Source organism: Melospiza melodia, chromosome 3, assembly GCF_035770615.1.
Source record: "Melospiza melodia melodia isolate bMelMel2 chromosome 3, bMelMel2.pri, whole genome shotgun sequence".
NCBI lineage: Eukaryota > Metazoa > Chordata > Aves > Passeriformes > Passerellidae > Melospiza > Melospiza melodia.
Window position 1 is genome coordinate 35,343,894 of NC_086196.1, and position 27,943 is coordinate 35,371,836.

The following is a 27,943-nucleotide window of genomic DNA, read 5'->3' on the forward strand; positions in this document are numbered from 1 at the left end:
TGCACAAATTGTGCAGCTTCCAAATGATGGAGTAGCTGAAATCACAGCTGTTAGTTCATGTACCTGTGGCTGTGTATCATATGCATCACCACTGCTCCTTACTTGTTCCTGTCCTTTAGCAAGAGATGAATGATTAAATGAGAGATTCAGAGACCTCACTCAGCAAACAAGATCCTAGTTCCTCTTGGCCAGTGTTCATCCTTGTATTGTTTCCTTGTCTCTGCAGCTTCCTATTGTTGAAAAAATAAGGATCATTGCTCAGAAGGTGTATGGAGCTCAGGATATCGAGTTGTCTCCTGCTGCCCAGTCTCAAGTTGATCGTTACACCCGGCAGGTAAGAGCACCAGGGAATTGTGTAGGTAGGTACACCAGGGAATTGTGCTGGATGTGAGTCTTGGGAAACATCAGGGTGTAAATGTTCTCAGACTGGAGTGTTAAGTCAAGCTTTGCTGAAAGGCATGAGCTTACCCATGGTAGTGAACTGTGGAGGTCAGTATGGGTTGGTTTGGATTTGGTAGGACAGAATGGTTTTAACCTTGAGGGCAATCTCCTGTGAGATATGAATGGAGTTCAGAATACTTCTGGGATTGTCTATGAAACTGTACTTTCTGTGCAGTTTGGGTTACTCTCCTAAACCTGACAACTGCGGATCTGCAAAAGTTGCTGCTAGCAAATGTAACCAATTTTAGCATAAGAGTGTTCATTTGTACCTGCAAAAAAGAGTTTGCAAACACAGTAAGACCTGTGCACAGCTATACACATTGATAACAAAGGTCCCAATATTTGTAAAATCTTTTGATTTCTTTCTGTTCCTATTCGTAACTCCTACTTTCAAGGAGTTACGAATAGTAGAACATGAAATACATCATCTATCCTAACGCGTGTGAGAGCATGTTACAGTTTAAAAAGTTTTGAGACCATGTGGAGAGGTGAATGTGTTTATTGTAGTGGAATGGCTTCTGGACATAAATGTGGCTGGAGCCTTTCTGTCAGAAAAAAAAAAAAATATGCCCAGGAAAAACTCCTGAGTAAACTTCAGCAGCTTGGTCAGACAAGCAGAAGTCCTTGGTCAGACAGGTGGACAGCCATCTTCCCTAAAATGCAAACTTCCTGAGAATTAATTTGATTTTTCTAAATGGAAAAGGTTACTTAGTGTACTGGAAGCTAAATAATCCATGGCCTTTTTTTTCCTGCTATGATTCTCCAATCCATTTTTTAGTCTAAGTGTTAGTATATTAGGAAATATTCTCACAATGACACTTAAAGAGTTGTCAGCACTGGGCTGCAGAGACAATTCCCTGAAGTGCCACCTCTCCTCCTGGCCCTGTTTGTAAAAGAATCGAACAGAAGAGTGGAAGGTGCCTGACTCAAGATTAATCAATAACTTGGAGATAAATTATGGGCAGGGGGAGCTACTAAGGCACTTTTCCTGATTTTCTCCCACATTTTCAGTAATTAGCACTCTGACATTAGTGAAGGGGGTGCCATCACCTCATGCAGGTTTTATCTTGTTTAAAAACAAAGAAAAGGAAAGCATCATGAGCACCATCTGTGTTTACCCCCAGGAAGACACTGATACCCTTAGAAAATTTTGGACCCTGAATCCTGGTCTCAAGTTGCTGACTGGATCATTAGAGCCCAAAGAGAACTGCTGTACAAGAGGTTTCTAGAAGATACTGATAGCAAAACAAAAACATAATGTGCCTTTACTGTGATTTTAAAAACAGTTTTATTTTCTTTCCTTTTTTTTTTTGTTTTTTTTTTTTTTTTTGTTAGGGATTTGGAAATCTTCCCATTTGCATGGCCAAAACTCACCTATCCCTCTCCCATCAGCCTGAGAGGAAGGGTGTTCCCACTGGTTTCATTTTGCCGATTAGCGATGTGCGAGCCAGCATTGGAGCTGGATTCATCTACCCTCTGGTAGGAACGGTGAGTGCAAAGCGTTCCACTCGTTAACTCCCCTTTCACCCAGCTTGACAGGGAAGTGCATTTCCTGTTTGCCTCTAAAAATACTGTGTAGAACCATGTGAGTTCTTGCTTTTGTATGATAATCTTATCCTCAAACCTTATGGAGCGTTGATAGGAAAAGATAATCAAGAAAATGCAATGTCATATAAGAGCTTTGACTGTTGGGTCTGAGAGAATGGCTCTTGCTGTTGCTTCTGTTGCTGTTGTTTTTAGGTTAGTCTAGGGTGTTTAGGCACCCTAATGCCACAGAAAAATGAATTTACTTGTTGTTGCCTTTTCTTATTCAAATTGCAGCCTGTGTATAACTAGTTAGATATTATTCTAAATTTTATTTTTTTATCTATAATTACAAACCATTTCAATGCATTTAGATTAAAGTAATTTTGTTGGGAATAGAGTATGCTTAAAAGAATTGCTCTTCAGCTGATGAGCCTGATTTGCTCCCAGTCTTTGTGAACATCACTAGTGGTGCTGTCAAAGTAAGTTATAGTGGGAAGGGGTAGATTTTTAACTGCAGAAGTAATAGCACATTCCTTCTCCTTTATTAGAGATTTAAACAATGAGGTGCTAAAAAGAGACAATCATCATCCTTTCTTCCTATCCATCCTTACAAGTACAGACTGAGATTAGGAAGCTCCTGATATTTCTTCCCTTGCAGGTCTTATGGAAATAGCTGAGAAGTGAGTTGGCTCATGCCTTCTGCCAACCACGCACATCTTCATCCAAACAGCAGTTGAACTGCATCTGACATCTCCTAGCTAGAGTTATTACTTACATGTCGCTGATTCATGGGATGGTGCTGGAGAAGGGATGCAAAAGCCATTGCATTTCCGGAAAGAGTACTCTCCCAATGTTATCTCATCTTCCCAGAGCACGGCCTGATTTCCTTGTGTAGCAGTACACTTAGGAAAGGTTGAAAGTTTCTAATCTATTGTTTTGAATTCCCTCCGAAACAATCAAGTGTTTGAAATGAGGAAGGAAGTACTTTCTGACCAGGAGGGTTCCTGGAGTTCAGGAAACTGTGTCACTTTAAGTCACTGGACTTGGGGATACGCTTTCCTTCTGCATGACCACATTATGCACATCCTCCAGAAGCAGAGCGCAGCTGTGTATTTAAATCATGTAAGACCAAATTCCAGTTACTGGTGACAGGGTTAAAATTTGTCAGAACTTCTAGTGTCTCCTTCATGGCCTGGATTCAAGTTTGCACTGCAAGTTGTGTGTCATGAAGTTATGAGAAGGAGTGCATGTGAGTAATGGGCAGCAACTAATTCAAATCCATGAGGGAGCTTTTCTGCTGGATGTCAGAATGAAATATTCTTGGGTTGAGCTTTCTGAATGAGTCACACCCTGCATGCTTTGCTATAAACTAGCTGCAGTTCGGTGTCATAAATCCATAGAAACTGTCCATAGGAGCAGTATAAACCAAACCAAGGATTACCTCTTTCTGTTGCCATTTGGAAACCAAAAAATGAAGTTCTTTTGAAGGATATTTTGTATATGAGATTTCTTTTTGGAGGAGAGTGTAAAAAAGACGTTGAAGTTAGTTAGCCCGACTTTGGTGAGAAGCAGTATTAGCCATGGAACCTCTCCCATATCCTGAGCTGGGAAGGCAGTATAGCCTGTGTTATGTATTCCAAGAGAGTTTGTAGGCGAGGTATTGTATAAACATAAGATCCCCAAGAGGTAAAAATGTAAATACATGGACATCGATCATTGGTTGTTTGGAAAAATATTGCTAATGCTCAGGAATGTAATGCTCAGGAATGTGGGACAGAACACTTCTTGGAACCATCACAATTGCTACAAATCAGAATGAATGAATGAATTTGAATGTATTCCTAACATCGTTAACGCACAGTTCTTTCTTTCGAATTAAATTATAGCAAGAGGTCCCACTTGCTGCCTTTCAGAGTGGAGAGTTGTGAGCATCATGAGACAAACTTTCATAATGTAATTGCACCACGACTTTCAAAACCACTTTTCTAATTTGTCACCTTCAGATTTTTTGTGCACGTTGTTGTCAGCAACTATGTCTGAGGGTTAGTGTTACTTTTTAAGTTGTGGAATAAGAAATACTTTTGATGCCTAGCTTCAAAACTGAAAGCCTTCCCTTGGCATTTCTCTTACTAATAAAGCTATCTGAAAGTGTCTGCCAGAACAAAGCAAGTATAAAAGGGCATGTCCTGAAGGCTTAGAGTGGTTGGAAGTCAATGTTGTGAGTAGAGGGATTACAGAAATCAGAAATCCCAGTGACAGCCTATGGTGAAAACATCCAGTCATGACAGTGGACTAGATTTCTTTACATAGGAAAAAAAGAAGAAGCAATATAAATTTTTTTTCCCTTCCACTGCTTGCTGGCTAACTGTGTTTAACAGAGAGGTCCCTTAATACCTAAGCTGCTCAGAACCTTCTTATAACTAAGGCTTTTCTGATGGCAGGAAAAAAATACTATTTTTCATTAAAGTTGTAGCGATAATTCTGATGCTAATTAAATGTCAAACACCATTCTCAAAGCATATTCTTTACCAGGCAAACTTCTCATATTCTAACCTGTCAGAACTGATCAGTAAAGCAGGATGTCAAGAGTTCTGCTCCAATGTAATGGGGAAGAGCATTACAAATGAGAGAGATAAATACTGCTGAAAGATAATAAACTATCTGCAGTAACTAGCATTTGTAGTTCAGCCTTGTCACTAGCGCATGCAAAGTAATGAGATTTGTATTTATCCCAGCTCTGATACACAGTGATTTTTAAAAACTAAATATTTAGCATGTTGTCTTCATATTCTCTAAGCAATATTTGGGTTGTGTTATGGTTGGCTCCAGTTCCCATACAGCATGGAAGTCTTTCCAGGAAAAATGAGCTGAGCCTTATCAGAGGAAATCAGCAGTGAAACAAGAGGTGCATTTAATTAACACTGGCACAGCTTTTATCCAAGTTCTCTGAGACCATGACCCAGAGGGCTACATCACTCTCACAGGTGGACTGTTGACATCATTGCTTGGCTTAACAGAGTGATGGCAGGAAAGCTGCTGGAGTATATGTAGGAAACCAGTGAAGTCATTCACTAGCAATGCCTGGGTGGGGAGTTATTAGATTTTTTGTAGTTTGTGTGTTTCTCTCCACACCCACCCAAAAAGCCATAGCAGTTTTGTGCTTTCTCACATTCAGCCACATTTCCATTGTTCCTTTTCATGTGAGTTGCAAGAATGCAGGAAGGTCATAGAAATAAAACCTGTTGCCTTTTGCCTTTGGGAAGTGATGCTACCAAATCACTGCTGCAGGAAATAAATCAGTCTGTGAGTCACAGTGAGATTTTTAAGCACGTACTGCTCTTCTCCAGCCATGCACTTTCATTTCAATGGGTTAAAATTACAGGCATGGTCACTCTTAAAATATGTGGAGCCTTTGGAGCCATGGCCAGCTTCCAAATTCTCACAATGAACTGACATCCTTCAGATATCAACATATCTGAAGAAAGGTCAACCTATTACAAAAATATTTTTCTCCTCATAGAGAAAGAAGTTCAAGTCTCTGGAGCTAGTGCTGAAACTCTATCCCCTTGGAAGGAACTCTTTGGGTGACCCAGTGTAGTTTGAAATCAGTGCATGGGAGAAACAAAGCTCTAGCTCACTTGTGGGTGAGAGCCAGGACTGCCCTGCCAAAATATTACCTGGATATAGGAGGAGGGAAAAGACCTCACAAGTAAATATTTTTATTAATACTTTCAGAAGGAAAATACTGTTCCCTATTGAATTAATATCTTCTTTCTTAGTGCTTAAGAGCTTATTAAGTTTGGAGAGTGTGTATTGAACATAAGCTGGAGTCCAGGCCACCTGAAGTGAAATTGCAGTTTTTCAGTAGTGCATGATGCTCAGATTGCCTCCAAACTGTCATTTTGTCACTTTTTTCAGGTGCTTTTATGGGACAGATGAATAATAATTGTTTGATTGCTCAACTCATCCTGATGATCTATGTAACACAGGGTAGCATTTCAAAAACATAAGTGATTGTGAGGTTTATATTTGCTTTGTAAAACATTTAGCTTGCAGTTCAATTTTGTATTGTTTACAAAGCATTTAAGCTCTGCTAGGTATTCGGACCACTCTTGGTCCAAAAAAAAATGTCCCTGGGATGTGGCATTTGGCCTTGTATAGTTGCTGTGCTGTGCTGTAGCAGTGCTCAGAACAGCTAGGTGTGAAAGCTAGGTGCTCACAGACTCTGTGGGCTGGTTTTGAGATAACTGCAAGAAATGCATAGTGAGAGTAACTGCAATGAGAGTAAAGGAAAGTCATAAAGTTCACCTCATGTAGGAAAGTAGGTTAACAATTGTTTAGTTCTAAACTGGAAATTGGTAACAGGGAAAGAAAAGCTGCCCTGTTAGATGCTGTGCCTTTGTATCTATCACAGTAGGTGATAGATGAGGGACAGGGGTTTTCTGAATTACAAAGGCTGCATCATTCCTGTCCAGTGACCAGCTATGCACACATGGGAATGCTGAATGATGTTCTACTTGGAGGAAGGCTAAGCAATTATTCAGGATAGGGTTGATGGGCTGGAGGTGACCAGATAGGTATGATAATGGCTGGAAGTGAGGGTGGGGACAGTCACCCTCAGTCTGTTGTGTCTAAAAGCCAAAGGCTGAGAGGTTAGTTAGTAGGCTGAGGTTAGTGTAATAACAGGAAATCCACTTCTGGCCCTTGGTGCATTGCATGATGTGGTTGTGATGATATTGGGGTGGCCAGAGAGGGGAGGGTCTCTGTAGATGAGGCAGAAATAGTCCTAAGTGAATGATTTAGCTGAAGGGCTAAGGAAAAAGTTGTAAATTATAATGGAATGGTTTGCCTTTGCAAACATCCCAAGTGCGTGGACTGTGAGGCAGTTAAAATTCAAGGATGGCAGTGTCCAGTTGTGAACACAAGTAGGAATAGAGGATTGAGGGCAGGATTGAAGAGATGGGATTGGCTGGAAAGGAAAAAACTGAGTTGTACTGATGGGAGGAGATACCTGTGAAATGATTTGGAGACACATCCAAGATGTACATGGAGAACTGGAAGAGGACACTGACATAAAAACCACAAGGGTTAAAGAGCTTGGAAGATGTTCCAGAAGCATTAGTTAAACAATGAGATGACCTAAGATCTGGGCAGGAAGAAGTCATGTGAGTAATGAATGTAGTTACAGGAGAGCAGAACATGCCTTGCTGATGACTAAGGATTATTTTTTTTTAATTTAAGAGGAAAAGAGTAGACATGTCAGTGTTAACCTAAAGTAGTTTATCTGAATAGGTAAACTTAAAACTTATTTACAAGTACAAGAGGTGACTTTCATGTTTCACTTTAGCCAGAAAAAGTTTCAGACTCATCCCCTGAAAATGCATTTTGATGGTCTCCCATCTCTTAGGGAATTTTTCCTAACCTCCTTTGCTTTACATGTGAAAGGGCATGGAAGGTGTGGTGGATCAGAGCTCAGAGCAGCTGCAGAGGAGTTTCCCAGGCTGGTGTGCCAGGCTCAGGAGTGCTGGAGCAGATGTTCTCAGTTTAGAGGAGCTGACTCGGCACAGCAGCCCCGGCAGCACGGATTCACTGATCACGGGCACTGCCTGGCCAGTGCAGACACGTTTGAGCAATGCAGGAACCAAGAGAACTCATTGTGCTCTGGAACAGTTTTGTTCATGGTGGTTGTGAATGTCTTGCTCTCATCAGAGCTGGGAAGTTGTATGTAATGAACTCAGTGCAGCTTAGGCGTGCAGATGCCATCAGTGCAGGCAAATGGGAACCACCTGGAGTGCACGTGGAGCCAAAGGCACACCTCTGGGAAAGCATCCTTTGCTCAGGGCCTTCAGAAAGCCTGGGAGTCATTAAGATCCTACCTGTGATCATAACCAGTTTGGGTATGTCTTCTCTCTGTTTCATTCCCTTGTCTCTTGATTTACAGTCCATGATCCCCATAAGAATGGATATGGCTGCATCAGTTAAGAAGGAAAAAACAAGAGACTGATAATCCATATGGAGAGTAGGGCTCTTTAAATGATGTACATTAGCTTATTTGCTCAGGGCTTGCCTTTAACAAAGATGTATCAGTTAAAAGTGGGAAGTGCAATTTGGACAGAAGCCAGCACCAGTTTTGGACACCTGCCCTTGGATTTTATGCATGACTTCAGAGAAGAAATAGGGATGTTGCAGTGGGAATGCAGGCACGTGCAAGTCTGAGCAGTCAGTGAGTGCCTCTTGCTGGGTGTTCTGCAGGGCAGAGAGGGAAGCAGGTGGGTGAATCGTGGCAGCCTCTCTGTGCCGCAGCAGTGCTGCCTGCCCACCCTGGTCCAGCCTGCAGCTCTGACCCTGCTGGCTGGCACACCTGATGTGTCCAGAGCAGGTAAATGGGTTTGCTTCAGAGCTCATCCAATCAGCTTGGCACGTGTGGACTTTGATCAGATGTGAAGAGCTCAAAAATCAGTTTATGGAATGCCTTGCAAGAGTAGTGTTAAGGGTTAGATTATGCTATCTATGTGCAAGATGTACAGACTTAAACATTAGAGAGGGCAGCCAGGGATTTCTTCCCCATTCATGATATTTTGGGTGACTTGCTGTGGGAAGAGGCTGATGCTGCCAGACAGAGGAGTCACTGAATCTGATTGCTTTGGGGCAGGATGGGTATTGCTGCTGCCTGTCATGGTTCAGTGTGGTAGCAGCAGCCATCCTTCATTCCAGCTTTCTGCTGTTCCTCTGTATAGGAAAAAAATGAAATTATGTTTCATGCTCTCTATTTTTGCTTCAGCCTGATAAGCTTCCTCAGTTGAAGAAACTGAAGTTTCTGAAAAGGTTCTCAATGGCTCAAATGTGAAATTTAGATATCCAGCCATTCATTAAGGAATAAGTAGTTACTTTTTAAAACTATGTGCAGTTTTTTTGAGAGGCTATCTTATGCTCACCTAAAGGAAAAAACCATTGTCCTTTCAACATTTGTACAGATGCACTTTCAAATGCTGATTTGCAAATTTTAAAAAGATTGATTCCTTGATAGCGGCAAAAAACTGTACAGTTTGGATCAAGTGAGTGAATTTTTTCCAGCCTGTCCAGTAAGACAAACTATCTAGCAGATGTAGATAGCTGTACATTTGAGCTTGGCAACTTACTGTTACTGAAACTCTAAAAATGATTTAAGGCTAATAAGCAGGAACCTAGCTGGAGGCTGCAAGTCTGTGACTGAATAGTTTTATTGAGTTCTGGATAAAAAAGGTGAAAGATGTTTTGAATAGTATTCCCAGCAACTTACTGTCTTTTGTTAACTTGTGACATATAAAATAAACAGCATGCTAATTAACATTAAAGAGGGATGAATATTTGTGCCTTCTGGTCAAAGGATTATCCTTGTTAAAACGGGAAATGGACTCTGATTTCCTTTTTTTAAGTATTTTCTCCATAAACTTTGTATGACAATGTGAGGTTAAAAATAGGTTACAATTTTAGACAGTAAAATATATATCTATTATTAGTTAACAAATAGCTTTTATGGGGAAGGAAGGACATTTTCCAGATTGTTTTATATTGAAATAAATGCATCCTGCATTTGTTATGCACAAAATAGTATTTACTGAGAAATTAGAAACTGAGCTTCTCTAATTTATTATGTTGTGACATGGACTGTAGAAGCTGTAATCCTCAACATTTACGTACTGTCTCTTTGTATTAGTAATTTGCTAGACAAGCAAAATTTTTACTTTTTTTAAAAAATAAGGAGTCCAGAAGTACAAACAGTAAGGTCCCCCTGACAATTCTGGGACAGGACCATGAATAAAATTCACAATTTCCTGGCCTACAAAATCATGAGATGTTTATGTCTAAGAATGTGAAGAATCAGCATGGGGTATTTCCATTGGAGTAGGCTGACCTACATTCTGTGCACAATGCTAAAAGATAAAGTTATGCTGCTACTCCTCCCCTACTCCACCCACCCACCCACATAAAAATCCTAAAGTATTTCCTGAGATATTCCTCATGTGTCCTTATTTTTAAAAATACAAAATGTACAAATGCTGGCATGCTGAATTTTCCTTTTGATAAGTGGTAATGGGTTTGCTTTGAAAAGAACTATCTTTCTTCACTTATGAAATTATGAAATGCCATGAATAGAGCATTACCTTGTGACCAACTTGGCCTCACATCAAGTCCTGTGTGCAGTTTTGGGTGCCACATTAAAAAAAAGGTTATAAAGCTATTAGAGAGCATCCAGAGGAGAGCTGTGAAGTTGGTGATGGGTGTGGAGCAGAAACCTTATGAGGAGCAGCTGAAATCACTTGGTTTCTGAAATGAACAGCAGAGGAGACATTGCAGTCTATAGCTTCCTCTCTCTGGTGGCCAGTGCCAGGACCCGAGGGAATGGCAGGAAGGAGTGTCAGGAGAGTATTCCCAATGAAACATGCCTGACAGTGCTGCCATCTGGGACAGCTGCAAAAGATCCGAGATGTGGCACCAGATGGGTGGGTGTTCACTTTGACAGCAAAGTTTGGCTTCTTTGAGGTAATTTTGGCCCTTACCTCCATAACCATCCAGTGGATGATAATCCCATGCTAGCTTGACACTTTACAGGTTAGTGCCTGGCAGCTGGACATTCAGCTTTTCTTAAAGTCATATAAAAATGCCTGATACAAATGGAACAGTCTTTTTAACTGGTTTCACATTTTTAATAATGTTTTTTAATAACATGTCGAAGTTTGGAGCTAGTAGGCTAAACAGTTTCTCTCTAGGGATTCCATATTTTCAGAAGATAAAATTCTGTAATTGCATGATATTTTAGGCTGGAGTGCCTGACCACAGCATCTTTGTTTAATAACCATATTTCTTTAGACAACATAAGGAGCTGGGCTTTAGGCTTAATAAGAAAAGGTAGTGACATGAAGAAATTCAGAATGAACTATTCAGTCATATATAAGAATGTTGCAATTGGAAAGAAAGTATTTTAGAAATATTGAAGTTCTGCACGAGCTGTCCTACTTCAAGACCAGAAATGCTCTGAAGACTTTGAGTCTAAAGTTAACCTCAGTCAGAGTACATGCTTTCAGGAAAAGTAGCAAGAATTAGGTAATCAGATCATGGTTCCTTTTCTGCTCAGCTGCTCAGGGACTATTTTTTCATGTCACTTTTTTACAGGTTTTTACTTCACTTTTTTTAGTTGGAGACTACATGTCTACAGCAATTTTAAAAGCATGGTTGAGTCCAAATCAACTGTTTCTTTGTTTTACAAATATGCAAAATGACATAAAGATACTAATTTTTAATCATCATTTAGCAACCAACACATCAATGATTAAATATGTGGAGGCTCGTGATAGTTGCAAAAATATCATTCATATCCCCTTCAATCTTCAGAAAATCTTGCTCTGCTTCTCCTTAAATTCTGGTTTTATACTCAAAAGCAGTCTGTAAAGGAGCACTGTGTGTGTGTGGATGAGAAAGCTGCATTGTTGTATGGGAAAGGATTTCTTCATAACTCTCACTGAAGTGGCAAATCTTTTGGATCTTGTAAGGCACCTACCAGGCTGACACCCTACAAACACTGAATATTGAGTGTGTCTTGAGGTAGCCTTCTGGTTTTAGTGTCGCAATCAAATGAGCATACTATAAGCAAAAGCAGCAAAGAAATGTAGAAAATGTGTTTGCCTTGTAGTAAATCATCAGTAAGCTCTTACACTGAGATGGTCTGGGTTTGTTACTTGCTCACTCAGTAAAAACAACCAGTAGACTGAGGCTGGAAGAACTATGACAATTTGTCACCTGTAGAAACCTGTTGTAGTGTTTCTAGTCTTTTTTAAGATTAACTTAGATAAGTGAAAATAAGTCTCCTGGCTTGATTTTACTTTTCACTTATATTTTTTCACAAAACAGCATGAAATTCAACACCACTTAAGAGTTCCTGCTTGACTCCTTATTTTCAGTCAGCCCTGAGGGGCACAAGTACTGCTGGAGAAGTGTACCTGGGGACACCTGAGACAGGTGGAATCTCAGTGGTGTTAATTTATATTGCACTTTTTTTTCTTTTAGCCAGTGCTGTTTATAACATAATATGACAAATGCACCCCGAAAAAGAAGTGGTTAACATCACATAGGTGATACCACTGAGTTGTTTTTTCCCAGTTCCATTTGCAGCATTTGCCTCATGCTGCTCAGAAGTTACTGCATTTGCACAGCTCTCAAAAACTGCTGGGCCTCACTGCTAATCTGAGAGTTTGTGCAAGGAAGCTGCATGACAAAGCTGTGACTTTTACCTTTCTTTGATTCGTGAAATAGCCCAAAATACAGGGGTCTGTGGTTGTTTTTCTGGAAAACAGAAGCTAGTTTGGTATCTTACATGCAGTGCTGTTCATATTATATTATAGATGCCCGATTTCCCTGCTCACAGTAGAGTTCCCTTGTGAGCATCTCCAGGCTTCATTCAGCCAGTGGTTGTTCAGAAGGCTGTCCTGCAGATTTTTCTCACCATCCAGCTCATGGTTTCGGCTCAGATCCAATTTCAAGGTTTCCAAGAGTGTTACTACTGTGCAGGATATGTGCCTGTTTGAACGGATGTTGATATATAGATAGTGCTTCTGGTCTCCTATAATTTTACTCTTTTCATAGAATCACAGAATCAGTCTGGAAAAGATCTCTGACATCATGAATTTCAACCTGCCACCTAACATCACCTTGTCAACTATGCCATGGCGCTGAGTGCCTCCTTCAGGGACGGTGACTCCACCACCTCCCTGGGAAGTCCAATCCAATTTCTAATCACCCTTTCTGTCAAGAAATTCCTCATAATATCCAAACTGAACCTCTCCTTGTGCAGCTTGAGGCTATATCCTCTCCTCCTGTTGCTGGTTGCCTGGGAGCAGAGGCCAAGCCCCGCCTGGGTACAGCCTCCTTTCAGGGAGTTGTGGGGAGCAGTAATGTCACCCCTGAGCCTCCTCTTCTCCAGATTAAATACCCCCAGCTCCCTCAGTTGCTCATCAGACTTGTGCTCCAGACCCTTCACCAGCTCTGTTGCCTTTCTCTGGGCTCACTCCAGCACCTCAATGTCCTTCCTGTAGTGAGGGGCCTGGGACTGGACAGAGCACTCAGGGCCTCACTATGGGGGAGTAATCACTTCCCTGCTCCACCTGGCCATACTGTTGCTGATTCAGGGTGCCACTGACCCTCCTTGGCCACCTCATGTTCAGCTTCTGTTGATGAGCACCCCCAGGTCTTGTCTTTGGGCAGCTTTCCAGCTGCTGTCCCCCCAGCCCGTGGTACTGCCTGGGCTTATTGTGTCCCAGGTGTAGGACACGGCATTTGAACCTTGCTGAACTTCTGTAAATGCCCATTCACACCCAGCCTCAACAGGAGCATTCCTGCTCTTGAATGCCCTGTATCACTATTCAGAGGAAATGTATTTGCTATACAGATCAGTTCCTATTCATCTTTGCCATTGACCAGCATTTTTTGAGTGGTGTCTCTTTCTTGTTGGAAGTGTTTTAAGGATTTCTGTGTATTTATGTTGAAAAGACAGTTTTCCACACATTGGTTTATACATGTTTGACTTAATTCATGATGTTATTACTGGAGGTGGAGTGCAATGAATGAAGCAGTCATCATGTGATGTAAGAAGAATTTCCTTATAAGTACAGAAAAATGTAAATTGTGGGAATGAATTTGTTGATAGAAGGGTGCTTTTAGTTTGATCATCAGGTATTTGTGGAAAATTTCCCTGTAACTGGAGAGATTTCTGCTGACAGTTGAGAGTATGAGGAGTCATCATTCTGTTGTTTCCCCGGATTTTGTTTGGATTGTGAACTGCATTGAAAATGTATGCATTGTTTTACCCATTAAACCATGCCTTTGTTGTGCTCAGTTTTAGTACATGTCATTGCAGCAAATTGATGTGATTTTGATAGATTATAGATTTGATAGATTTATGATAGCTGAATATCTTATCTTCATTATAGTGGTCAAGAGCTTAATTTTTTTCCTCCTTTTTTCACCTTTTCCACCTCTTCCTTCTTTTTTTTTTTTTTTTTTCCTTCCTCTCACTTTTTTTCTCTCTTTTTTCCTCCTGGGAGCTGTTTTGGCACCTGGAGGCAGTTTTTATTTTGACACATTTGACATAAAGGATGGGATGTGTCCAGTTTGGGAAGCAGAAAAGCTAGTGGAGGAAAAAAAATTGAACCATTGCAGTGCAGAAATTAAGAATATTCTTTCTGGTCCTTCAAATATAAATAGTTTTCGGTTTCAGTTCAGGATAGGCATGAGAATAAATTTCAATTAAAGGGCTTTATTTAAGCGGAGAGAATTTAGCTGTGTTGTTGGAGCCATAAAACTTAACATTTTGTGGAAACAAAATGGCAAACAAAATTATGGCATACATTAAACATAGAATGTGTAATTTACAACTTTAGGAATCCAGCCAAGAGGAAGTTGTATATTAAAAAAACAACAAAAAAACCCCAAACAACAAAACCAACTAATAACCACATACATGCTGGTTTTGGGATCAGTCCTGGACTGAAAAACATGTGTATCCAAATGTGGGATTTTTCTGTGTGGTCAGAATTTCAAGATGTGCATGCCAATATTCCTGAGTTCATTCAAGGAATGAAGGTGTTTCCATGTGCCAGCAGCATCTGTGCAGAAGAGCAGGAGCGTGAATACCCTGAAAATGTGTGTTGTTGCCTCCCTCCTTCTGCCTGTGTAGGTGTAAAGGGGAGGCTTGCTGGGCCCATCTCTGTGTCTCTCAAATCCCCATTTTACTCCTTGAGCATGAAGTGTTACATCCCTTTGCATTAGAGTCACTGTCTCTTGTTCTTCCAGGCTCCTCAGAAAGGACAGAGGGTGGGGAGGGAGGTCAGTTAGGAGACTTCTGGCTTCTTCCAGGCAAGAGTGAGCCAGGGAATGTACTGAATGAAAGGTGTGTTCTTAATAGTACTTGCTTGAGCAGTAAGCAGCTTTTACATCCTAAATTCAATCTCTGAAAGTCCTGAACTTCTCATGATCTTCAGCTCTCTGCTCCAGCTCTCCTTCACATGTTGTGTTGCTGTTTATGGGCTGGTGTTGCTGGCTCTCTCTTAACTCAGACCTAACCTCTGGAAACCAAGGCACTCTGCTGTATTAAGGCTCCTGCCAAATGTGATTCTTGGAAGACATAATGTAGCTTTTGCCACAGAATGAGCTCCCACTTTTTAAAATTGTTTTGGTAAATTGTACTTTGCCCTCCAGTAAAGTTTATTCTGTAGTTTAGTGAAAAGCAACAAAAAGAAAGTAGAAGGGCAATTTGTGTGAAGCCTCAAGGAATTTCTTGTGGATAAATTCCTAGAAAAAGTTGACAAATTAAAGGAAAGTTTGGAGGAAAGGTTGCCAAGTGCATAAAATACATTTGCTTTCATTGTAAAATGAATTCAAACCTTCAGCTAAATCAATTTTAACTGTAGTGTAAAGATCTCTCTTGTTTGGGCCAGTGCTGTTGGTTGTGTTGCATTAGTGTGTCATTTTGCATGAGGTAAAATTACCTGCAGCACCATATTAAATTGAAATTGCTACACTTGTTTGTAAATTGAGGAGACACCCACAGCCATTCAGAGGAAGACAATCTGAATCTGTTCTCTCTGTGATGCCGTCGTTAGGTTTGCTTTTCTAAATAGATGGGTTAGTGTGCTCATCACCAGTGCAGGTCATGGGGAAGCATTGCCAAATAGTTTGTATTCACTTTGTTCCATGTCTGTAATAAGTCTGATGCAACTTACTGCAGTGAGAAATTCCAAAGATAAATCTACTCTACTGAGGAATTGTTAAAAGCAGCTGCTACAGGACGGGAGTTTCTCACAAACGATGAACGAAGCTGCAGAATCTGTTTTAAACCAACAGAAAACTAACAAAACTCTATGGATTTTTGTACTTTTAGGGAAAAATAACTAAGTTAAGAGCTAATTGACTTTTTTATGTCCAAATATAAAATGGGAAAGAATATGCCTGTTTTTTATTTTGTGTATCCTGTGATGCACTTCAGTCCAACTGTGAAAGTAACTATAGGAGGCATAGACTTTCAGAGGAAATTAGCTGCTGAAATTTATTTTTTTAATCTGTAAAAATAATGAAAAAAAAAACATTTCCAAAAACGAGGGGGGAAAGGCAATCAGGTGTTTCTGCCTTTTCACAATCTCTAAATAATGTTATTTTCAGCCCTACATAATTCTAACAGCTCTATATAATTTCCATGGAAGAAAAGATTAATTACATTTTAAATTATCTGGCTTTGGATGCAATGGCATATTGATTCCTAATTCCACTGAGAATGGATTTTAAGATGCATATGATAAATTCTTAATAAGTAGTTCTTTACTGCAGCTTTAAAAATGCAGTTCTCAGAAACCCTCAGTATCTTCAAATTCCTTTCCTTGTTTGCTTTGGCTATTTAGACTTTGAGGTCTTCAAAATTGGAATTTCTCCTAGATCACAGGCACCAGGGCAGAATTGTTCCTGAAGTTCAGGCTACAGAGATGGATGTTGCTTGTACTGCATTATAGATGGTATTTGTTCTCAGGTCTCAGAGAGGTATAAGGACTCTATAATGTCATTACTGCTGCTTCATTGTTTCTATCTTTTAGCAATTATCTTCTGAAGTCATGTGCCTCTGTTCTTTGCATTTTGCTGATGAGATCTGTCTGTTAGTTCAGCTAGTGTTTTTCTCTGCTTCCTGCTATGTTTTCCCAAGTGGCTTTGGTACCATCCCTGTTTGCACAGGACATATTTCCCCCATTTTTTTCCAGGCCCTCTCGTTCACCTCACAGCACTTGTTTCTTCTGCCTGTACTGTTTTCCCACAGTCCTTCAAAGAATAAAGAGCTTTCCTAGATATAAAAAATAATGTTGCAACAGCGCAGCAAATGTTGAGGCAAAATTAGGATGGGGAAATAAACTAATTTTCAGTTACTCTGGCTTTCAGTTATTGCCACATTCTGCCAAGCACCAAGACACACCTGTGCAGGTCACCTCCAGCATCCAGGCATCAAGACAGGTGTGCTCAGAGCAGGCACCAGGTGTTGGTTCTAGATGTGGTGCTTTATTTTATACCTTTTGGCAGCAGGTAACAAATAGTCTTTTGGCTCTCCACCCTGCTGGTATCTGAGAGTCTCTGTGATTCACAGCATCTGGTTGCTTCTCTTGCTGTGAAGGGCTCCTTTCTTACTTGCCCATTTTACATATCATTTCTTAGGTGGCATATTATTTTCTATCTTGTCTCCAAAGCCATGTTCTCAATCTTTGTTTTTCCTTCCAGTCGATAGACTTCAAAAGTTTTGATTTTTCTATTTAATGATTCTGTTTTACATCTCCATTGATCAAAATATGTAATAATTTTCCAAGCAATATCTTACTTCTCTTCTGAAAGAAATTTTTGTGTTCATTTGAATGCCATATGCACACTTAGCCATTTTTCAGCCCTTCTCACACGTTCCCTTTGGATCAAGCATCTCCTCTGAATAATGCCTTCAGCTGATAGCCAGGAATCGAGGATATTAACTGCGATTTGCAGACTCAATTACCCAATTGTAAAAGTGGTTGTTGATTTCTTAGTGTACCTACTTATGCCGTGAGGCATTCATGAAAGATAAATAAGCTACGTCAGAAATGACCTTACATTAAGGAGACTGATTGGGGGGGGGGGGGCTGCATATTTTGAAGAGTTTATTTAACTTATATCACAAGTTACTTCACATACTCTTAGATAAAGGCTGCAAAAAGTGTATTTTGGAAGTTGTTCATTAATGGATAAAAAATCTGTCGTCAGTGGCAGACAAGTGAGATGTCGGGCAGTAGTAGATGTTTACTGTGCAATGGACATCCTTAGCAACTCCCAAATGTGCTGTTCAAAATCAATCTGCAGTGCCATTATTCCCATTTGATAGGCTGTCATGTGGTATATTTGCAGTAACACACTCTTTCATAGTGCTTTTCACCACTAATTTTCTGACGCGTCGCAGAGGAGGCACAGGTTAGGTACAATCCTTGTGCTCGGATGAGAAGGAAATTGTCCATCAAAAGCAACACAGCTGGGAAATTACCTGGTCTTTGTGGAAATCAAACTAGCATGCTAGCAGTAGTATGTGCCACTTGAGGCCTTGTTTGAATCACAGTGCGACCCTGTCACATTCACATTTTCTGAAAAATCCCTTCAACCAGGATTTTTCTCCTGGGAAGCTGAGAAGCCTCAGAGAAAAATGAAAACAATAATTATCTCATTTGCTTCTCCTCTGTTTTGCTCATGTGGAATGTGTTTGGAGATTGTTTATCCAACAGGTGATTGTTTCTTTGGATTCTCATGGGACTGTTTTCACTCATTGGCCAATCAGTGCCAAGCTGTGTCGGGACTCTGGAGAGAGTCACGAGTTTTCATTATGATCTTTTTAGCATTGAGTAAGTATCCTTTCTGTATTCTTTAGTATAGTATAGTTTAGTATTCTTTAATATAATATAGTATCATAAAGTAATAAATTAGCCTGCTGGGAACATGGAGTCAGATTCATCATTCCTTCCCGCCATGAGGGTCCCTGCAAATACGATGCAACCCAAGTCTTAAAATCCTTTGAGATGTTGAAGCTGGTTACATTCATTCCAGAACATTTCCATATGCACAGATTAACCACTTAATACTCAGGGCACATTTAGTGACCCACATGTTAACTGGCAGATGCCACGAATGTGCAGATATTAGAAAGCTGCTGACCTGAGTATGTATACAAATTCAAGCTTATCACATCAGAGAAAGATGGCCAGTCCCAAGTTAGCTTACACAGAGCTAAGACAAAGCTCCTGCAGTCCCACAGAACCATCCCCTTGGCCGTGGATGAGCCAGGGCAGGGCTGCAGTCTGCACATGAGTATGTGTACCTGTGCCTCGGGGCAGCCTCATCCCCTTCCAGCTGCAGTCCTCTCCTTCCAGAGAGGAGATGGAGCCCCTGGGCAGAATGGAGACTTAAGTACAGGGTAGGAACGAGACCAAAGTGAGGAATGCAGACTTGTATTAATTTTTTTGCACTGAGTATCTATTCTTTAGTACTGTTTTCCAGCCTGTTTATGTTAATATACACAGGTTAACCCTTCTCACTCCCTGATGTTCAGATGGTCTTGAACACAGGAATGTGTAAGTTGTTGGTTTGGGTTTTCACTTATTTTTAATAAAATAATAAAAAGTTATGGTAACTAGAAAAAAGAAGTCCCAAAACAGCTAAAACGTCCACCTTAAATGTTGTAATTTAAAGTTTAGCTGCTTATCTGCAATCCTTTGGAGGGATCTGTCAATCTCTTAACAAAACAGAAAACAAAATCTTGTAATTTTCCAGCAGAAATTTTTAGTAGCAACTGAGGTATTTGTTTTGCTTTCGTTTTGTTTACTGATCCCATGATACACCCCCCAGGCCAAGCAGCTGCAAAGCCTGGTTTTGAAATAGTTTATGAAATGTTGCTACAGTGTGGATGATGCATTAGGGCACAATGATGCTCATGGAATATTGCCTCTGACTCCTTATGACTTATTTAGCAAAAGCTAGGTCTTTTCCAGGTCTTCATTTCATCTTTTGAAGGTTTTTCTTTATGGATGATCAAAAGATAATGGTAACTGCTGATTCAGCACTGGAGGTAACACCTCAGAATATTATTCATATCTCTTAAGCAAAACGACAGGTGTTTGTCTTCATCTGTTTTGGAAGTGTTTGAAGAGGGACCTTTCCCACCTTAGGAACAGAGTATTTGCAGGAGGAAAAATAGATTCACTTCTCCTAGTAAATCTTTAGCATTTATTTTGAATCAAAAAGTTGCCAATAACATGCTCAGAGAGTTTGGTCCTGTACTGATAACTCAGTGGAGAATGGAGCCGGTGTAAATAAAGAGTTGTGGGTACAGTTGAATTGCTGCTTGACTATCAAAATGGGAGATATTTGCTCACTGACCCCAGCTGCCTCAACAGCAAGGACAGAGAAGTGTGAAGTCTGGAGAAGCACAGGTAAACTGAAACATGCCTGCATTTGCATAACATCATTTGAAGAAAAATATTTCACCTGTTTGTTTTCAGGATTAATTAAATGGGCCTTAAAGCTTCTGCCAATAGATAAGACATTCCTTTCTAATTTCAAATATGAATTCTTTTTGGAAACTTGATTAGAATTTCAACAAACCCCAGCTGCCAGCAAAGCTCGCTGTTTTAATAACCTACACATATTTCATTTCACATTGTCAGTTTTATCTCTGCCAAAGCACCTATCACCTCATGCTGCCAATCCATTTTGGTGCTGGAAACATTTGGAAAGCTTTGATTTATAGTAAAGACTTGCCCTTTCTTCTCAAGTGCCTGTCTCATGTTTCCTGTCTTCATGACTATCCATCTAATCATTCTTGTTTCATTTCATTTCAGTAACTATAGGCTTTTGAGAGACAGGATGAGCCTTTTCTTTTTGGGGAGAAAACCTTCTGAAGAAAGTTAACATAGAAAGAAAAAGCAAACATTTTCTTGGGTATGACAGTGCATGGAAAAAAACAGTCAGTGTTTTGTGGTTTCAACATTGCTTGGATAATTTGATTGGATTACACAGTTGTTTTTTCCTGTGTGCATTACCCACATTGAGAGTTTGGTGTTGCATTGCTGTAGAATATGTAGAATATTAAGAATATTCTACTCTTAATAGAAAAAGGATAAGAGCAGAGGAAAATTGAGAGTTCTGCAGTGGTAAGGATGTTGAGTTCGCAAGCTGAATCATGATGTTGCCATCTCATATAGACCTGGCGAATTATATTTAATAGAGTGTAAGTAAGAGAATCTGTTCCTTGGACTGCTGTTTGAAAACTTGGTTCAGAAGGCAGGAAGAGCCCTAGTGCCAGCAGAGTTAAGTTTCTTTATGAGTTACTGGGGAATGAAGAAGCGTGTAACAGGCGCTGCTTCCATTTGCCCACAACACGAGCCACCGAACGTCCATTGCCGATACATGAGGAGTAATCGAAGATGTTTGCACTGTGAATAAGCAAAGGCATACCCAAGTAGTGCAAGATGCAGCTTCCACTTGTAGTGCGAGCTGTTGAGGGATTCTCACTGTGGTTTAATCAGCCCGTGCTAAAATCTGCATTGCTGGTGTTGCACCGGTTGTGTTAAAGCTCACACATGTGCCTGCATGCTCATGGTGAACATTTGGCATGAGTTACCTCCTCAGTTTTGCCATGTAGGTCTGTCTTGTACTATTTTAAGTAGAACTCTGGAGTTAGCAATTTTGTCCAGTCAACACCTTTGGCAAATGTGACATTGATTGCATTTTTTAATGTATTTTTTTCCAAATATCTAATGTCTGATGCCGAAAGCAATGCATTTTCTTCTTTGCTCTATGCAAGCTGCCTTTCGTATATCAAATTTGCTTTTATACAGGCTTACTTCTTATGTAGAGGTTTGTGTTTAGTCTGTCGTTGGTGCTGTATTTAAGATTAATGTTTGTTATGTTGCTGGTTTTAACTTGTGAGTTCAAGCTGCCAAAGGAAAGCATTTGCTCCCATTCCATTTTAGACAGTGTCAGAGGATTTATTTAGAGTGTGCCTTCCAGGCCCACTCACTTGCTCCTTGGAAATAAACCTGGATCCAAGCTGGATTATCAGTACCTACGTGAAGGACCATGCTTGACTTCCATAAAATTTCTCTTTCTTAACATTTATTCTTCCTCCTTGCCCTGGAGATTACACCATTGAAGATAAATGCAACTTACAATAGTGAGCACAGCAGTACTCTCTGTTTTTTTGCACAATAACTGTTTGTTATCTTTCCAAAAAATGTGACTAGCCAGACAGCAAGCAAATGCCATTTCATACACCTGTGTGCCAGATGTTTTACAGCTGTGCACATACTGCTGCTGCTGAACCTCCAATGAGTGTCATGGGACAACTGGTTCAGGAAAAGTATAAATTTTTTTCTTGGGATGGGCTGAAATGAGATGGGAAGGAGATGGCTGCCAGTCAAAGGAAGTGCATAGCACAATTAAGAAGCAAATCTTTTGGCGTCTTATTTGGGGATATTGCTACCGTTGTGAGGTAGTAAGATTCCCTCTGGCTTCTTCCCAGCTGAAATATTTTTCACAGCCCCTCAAAGTCTAACGAACTTAAAGTAGGTATTATTAAAATTTGATTTGGTAGCATACAGGTGAAATGATTCTTGTAATGAGCAGCATAAATAGAATCATGTGTTACAAAGCTAGGTAAGAATTAATGACTATAAAATTCATGTTGTTTTTAGGGGTAGCTCAGTATCTGAATGTCACAAAGCTTGGAAAATCTTCTTCTTGCTGAACACTGGAATTTTATTCCTGGAATGCACCTTTCTATTTCTTAATTCTTAAAACTATGGCCAGTGTGAAAAAGGACTTGGTCCTATCATCACAATCCCCATCCATTTTCTTTCTTTATGACTCCTACAATGATTCTTCTTTACAAAGTACTTTGCAGCATTCATTTGAAGCTTGCACAATCCTGTAAAGAAGTAGGTTGGTTTTACTATTGTGTAATCTTTTATTTATTTAGCTATCATAACTCATTGCTTTGTATGTCAGACTGAAAGTTCCAGCAACTGATATGCTGCACATGGTATTTGCATCCAAATCTCAGTGTGGCTGCAGCTGGATTCTGTGTCACATCTTTAAAGAGTGGAAAGAGGGTATCACACACTGCTCTGGGAATGGGGCCAAGGTATTAGACACGAAAGTGGGCAGGCACATGTGCCTTTATGGGGAGAACAGGGGAAGAAGGAGTGTGGTCCTGCAAGTCTGATAGGCATGGACGTTTGTTGGTTGCTTTAGAAGCTGACTCAAATTTTGGATTAGCATCTGTAGTCACTGACCCAAAGCTTCTAAGCCTTTTGAAAGTCTGTTTTTAAGGTGATAGTTTCAAGAATTTGTTTACTTGTGTCCTTCCAATTTGGCAATGAAACAGTTTTTACTTTGGTTTCTTATTTGGAGTGAGACTGCAAGTATGTTGATGTGAGAAAGAGAATTATAGCCACTGCTATGATATTGATTTTGGCATGCAGAACTGAACAAAAATTACGTTAAATTAGTATCATGGTAACTCAGTGTGAGAGACATCAATAGTTTTAAAGGAGGTGGCCAAAATCTTATCACTAGAGCACAAACTTCTCCAAAGCTCTGTGTTTAGGCTTTTTTAACTCTTTCCTTCGATTAACTTTTTGATGCTTTTGAGAAGCTTTGAAGATGGTGCTTTACTAGGCTGTGGAGTGGGAGGAGCCCATGGCATGCTGTGCAGTGCAGCATGGAGATCTGTGGTGTGGTACAATGGATGGCACACCATTGTAGCACATGGGAAGGATTGCCTGTGGTTCCAAAGTTGGTAGGATGGCCATGAGCAGGGCACTGTGCCCGTTGAACACCCTCTGGCTCAATGGCATGTTCATCTACATATACATACACATACATATACATACACATACATATACACATACGCATACACACACACACACACACATATATATATTTTATATATACATATATATATATATATATATATATATATATATACACACACTCACACACACTAGCTTTTGCTCTCAAAGATATTGTGGGTTTTCTTTGCCACCTTTATGTTATGTTGAGCTGGGTGTTGTCAGCATGGGTACAATGAACAAGCAGGGAGGAGGGCAGTTCTGGACCAGCATACAGCCAGGGACAAGCCTTCCCTCTGGTTTTGGGGAATGCTCCCTGTGCTGCTGAGAAGGCAACTCACACCTTCAGTCTGCTGAATGGGTTTTTTGGCTTTCACATCATGCTATGAAGTCCATTTATTTTCAGTCTCAGGTGTAATATGCTTTTAGTGGAGGGTTTTCCCCCTGTCATTGTTTCCTGAATTAGTAGATCTTCCTTCACTTTGGCAAGGATTTTCTGTAATAAAAAGTTTCATCATCAGTTATTAGTTTCATATGACTGGTCTGTGAAACACAGAGGATTATTGAAAGCTATAAAATTTGTGTTAGCTGTTTTCCTTCGTCATGATCAAAATTATCTCAGTTGTGTCTCAGTGGGTTTGATCATATAAGTTTATTGCTGGTTACCCACAGTAAACCAACAAGCTACAACTGTGTGACTAGAACTCAGATGAAATTATCCATTTACAGCCAAAGTGGATCAGGGAAAAAGCAGCTGTAAAATAAGTGCTTTAGTTGTTTTAGTAACAATTTCTTTGCTTTTAGTGGTTTTATAATTTTTTTTGTAGTTACTACTGTCCATAACTTTTAATCAGTATTAGTTACATTAGGTTACAACTTTATATAATCCTGTTTTAACCCAAATGACAAAAATGTTGATTCTGAGTTCTGGTCTGTGGTGAAGTGGGAAAGGAGCTGTGGTAGAACACAGTGTGCTACTAATAGCACCTGATGAACTAGCATGAAGTATTGCATTATTAATTGATTTAATGAGTCCTTAGGTCCTATGATACTTGAAAGAAGGTTAATTGATTTCTTTCAACATAACTGTACTGGACTATGTTTAAGTGCATTATTTGATTATTATTTTCTTGAAATATCCTGTTCTGAGATTTTCAGTACCCCTTCACTATTCAACGTCAAATTTGTATTCCTTTTGCTCTGAAGCATTTTACGAGGAGTAGCTCAAAGCACAGTGTTTCTTCCTTGTCTACATCCCTTGGGTCAGCTGTGAATGGCTGTTGTGCTGGGCACAGTCCTCTTCTCGAGCTAAGCAGAAACGTCTGGCTGACAATCCAGGAGCAGATAATGCTGAAAGGTGCTTGTCTGATGTGCGTGACCAACTCTAATTGGTTTGGCACATTTATATTCCATATTAATGTCCTCTTTTTTGTGTAGACCGTATGAAGAGTGGCACGGAAGTGTCAAAATTTATTGTTTTTCATTGGACTCTAAAATAAAGTTGTTTTCATCACTTGGGAGGACAAGTGCCAGAGGGGTGGATCAGCTTCCCTGCAAGGCCCTGTTGGACACAGCCCTGCCTCACAGACAGGTTACATTTCTGCAGCTGGATGCTCTGGAAGGCCCTACCATAAAGGGAAATGTGGCTGCTGAAGCAGGGCTGCTGTGAGTGTCAGGAAGGCAGGCTGGGGCACTCTCAGCCCACGCGCCGTTCCCTGTGCTGCTGCTCTGCAGAGCGCCTGAGCAGGCTCACCCGAGGTTCCTGTCCTGACAAGACAAAGTGCTGCATTGTATATGAAAGGGAAAGGTTTAAGCTGTTTGGCTGCATCCCCAAATTCAATTAATAGTGCTGGAACCTGGAGGTGGGGCATGCATGGGCTCTGCAGCACACATTGTGACTAATGTGCTGTGAACCACAGGTGCAGCAGGCCAGGAATGGTGGGAGCATTTCAACCTAGTCAACCCTGTCAATTCAGCCTGTCACTCATCATTTTGCTTTGGGATAGCTGGTTTCAAAAAGAAAGAAATAAAGTAGAAGTTTCATATAAATTAAAATCATAACCTGAAGGCTTGTGTGAACAAAACAGGAAAAGTTTACAGAAAATATTGAATAAAAACAGCAAAACCATTATTTTTAACTAGCTTCCTTTTGGCAAGAAAACTTTTCTTTCATAGGCATTCAGAATAGTGGGAACACAGATATGGGCACCCCCACCTACCTGCACACTATTCACCTTTAGTTGTAGTATGCAATTAAGGATACTTCCACTTCTGGATTTGCATATTCAGGAGAAATCAAGTCCAGATTTCAGAAATGTTCACAAGTAGGTTACATTGTCAAGAATCTGTATGCTTTGACTGCAGTCAAAGTATGCAACTGATAAGTATTCATGGGGATAAAATTCCTCTGTGTGTCCTCACATTCATTTTGATTGGTAAATAAGTTTTTTATCCTTCACAGTGGCTCCCTTCCAGATATCCTTCACAGATAAGAGTATCTTTCATCCTTCCTCCTCCTTTCATCTCTTTTCCCCACCCCAGTATATTGGATCTGTGCTGGAATAGAATCAGATACAAAAGTTGTATCGATCCACAGTGTAATGCATTTTAGGATTTTTGCATCTTTGCTGGAAAATAAAACACTTTGGACAGTTGCAGAATTATTTCTGTGATGTTGCAGATGTATTTATTTACTTATTTATTTGCTTGTTTATTAATTATTTGGATCCTCCTTCAGCTGTTTTCATCCATAGTTTTCTTAACCCTTCTCTGTATATTTTACACCCTTGTTTCTCAAAAAAATGATGTGAATTATTTTCATAAGGAATAAGGAGAAGGCATCCAGGATTCATCCATTTTACCTTTCTGCTTGCTTTATTTTTAGCTTCCCTGGTGCCTCATAGAAAGCAGCAGCTGTTTTGCATTCTGTATCACATGGCATCCTTTCTAACAAGCCACTTTAGAGCATCCTTCCTCGGTATTTTGAAGGATGCAGGAGACTTACTGGTACTTTGCTGCTTCCTTCTCATTGCACCATCATGAACTGGCAATATGTCATCTATGTGGTGCTGCTCTGTATTGTCAGAGGACTAATTTAATTAATTTTTATTAATGGTGCCTTAATTGAATTTTTGAAAGACAGATAAAATTACAAACACGGCACAGGAAGAGCATAGGAAGAATGTCTGGCAGAGCTATACAAATAGATGTATTGTTTCAAATATTCCCTGTGCTCTTGAACAAGACATGTAATCTGTAAAGGATTATGTGTAAGAGTGAGAAAGATACTCAGAGCAATACTGAAACTTATTCTAGTGGTCAAAGTCAGTAGAAAAGGGAAAAAATAAAGTCAGACACGTGAAATCACAAGTGCTTCCAAAGCGCAGTGGCTCCTCTTCCCTCTTCCAGACACTCAATGAAAAAATAAAAAAAATTCAAATAAAATAAAAATTTTCCTAATGCTTGTGCTCTGGAAGGGAGAGAAAGAAGGCTCCGTCAGGAGAAAGAGCCAAGGTGGCGTTACGACCCACAAATCCCTAAGAGGTGGGCATTAAAAAATGGGGACCACAAGCAAATAAAGTTTTCTAATAGCTCCAGTTGTTCAGTAACACAAAATGCCCATGCTGCATAAGGATCATCAAGTCCCATAGCTGTTTCCACTGAGCTGGAGAGTTCTTGGTATTTCTGAGTTTCACTTCGGACCCCTTTTGAATTTGTTTTAGGATAACTTGCTGGTAGGATACACTGATATAATTCCATTAAAAATATATTTTAGTGAATGTGGCCCGTCTTCCAGAGCTCCCATCCCTTGAGTTATTCATCAAATTATCCCAATTTGAATGTAGAAAGTCCATCTGCCATGAGAAACCTGGTAGGTGAGCAAGCTGTGTCAGTCAGTGACCACACTTCCTGATATTGCTGATAAATGTGCTGCTGCAGAGTCTATAGTAAGAACAGATTCTTTCACCTTTTTCTGAAGGAAATGTCAGCAATAATTTAAAATTATTTAGATGCCATTTCCTAATTGTTTACATGCACTTTACAAAATAGGCACAACTGGGAGACTTGCTTTACTCCCCAGTCAGGAGGACCATGATGGAGATCTGGTGAATATAGACACAGACACCTACCACACACAAGCATATGTCATGCTGGAATGGGGTACCCTCAAAATTTAAACAGAATGCCTGCAAGCATTTTTATTCCAGGACAGAAGTGCTTTTTTCTAGGTAAACTGAATCTGCTCTGAAATGTTAGCTCAGCCTATGTTTACTATTGCAACTGGAAAACATTTAAAATCACATTTTCTAAAGGGAAAGCAACTTTTTTCTTTCCTTGGATTGTTTAGACCAAACGGACCATTTCATTAAAGATATGTTCTAAAGTCTGTTTCCCAGACACAAAAGCCATGATAATCCAAAAATGTGCCTTCTTGTAGGCCTTTCAGTATGATTTCCAGTAAAGCTTAAAAAAAATAGTAGTATATGAGATGAATCCCAGATAACTGCAGTGTAATGTCTAGTGGTTTCATCTTCCAGAGATATACTCAT

The 27,943-nt window shown here is 40.0% G+C and overlaps 1 protein-coding gene across 2 annotated transcripts in view; it reads left to right on the forward strand.

Annotated features, from left to right (window-relative positions):
* The window catches only part of MTHFD1L (methylenetetrahydrofolate dehydrogenase (NADP+ dependent) 1 like), a 144,039-nt gene that overhangs the window by 94,503 nt on the left and 21,593 nt on the right, over nucleotides 1–27,943 (forward strand). For both annotated transcript variants that reach the window (XM_063151276.1, XM_063151277.1), the window contains exons 24-25: nucleotides 227–334; nucleotides 1,777–1,929. In XM_063151276.1, coding sequence (XP_063007346.1) covers nucleotides 227–334; nucleotides 1,777–1,929 — 261 coding nt within the window. The remainder of the gene's footprint in view (nucleotides 1–226; nucleotides 335–1,776; nucleotides 1,930–27,943) is intronic.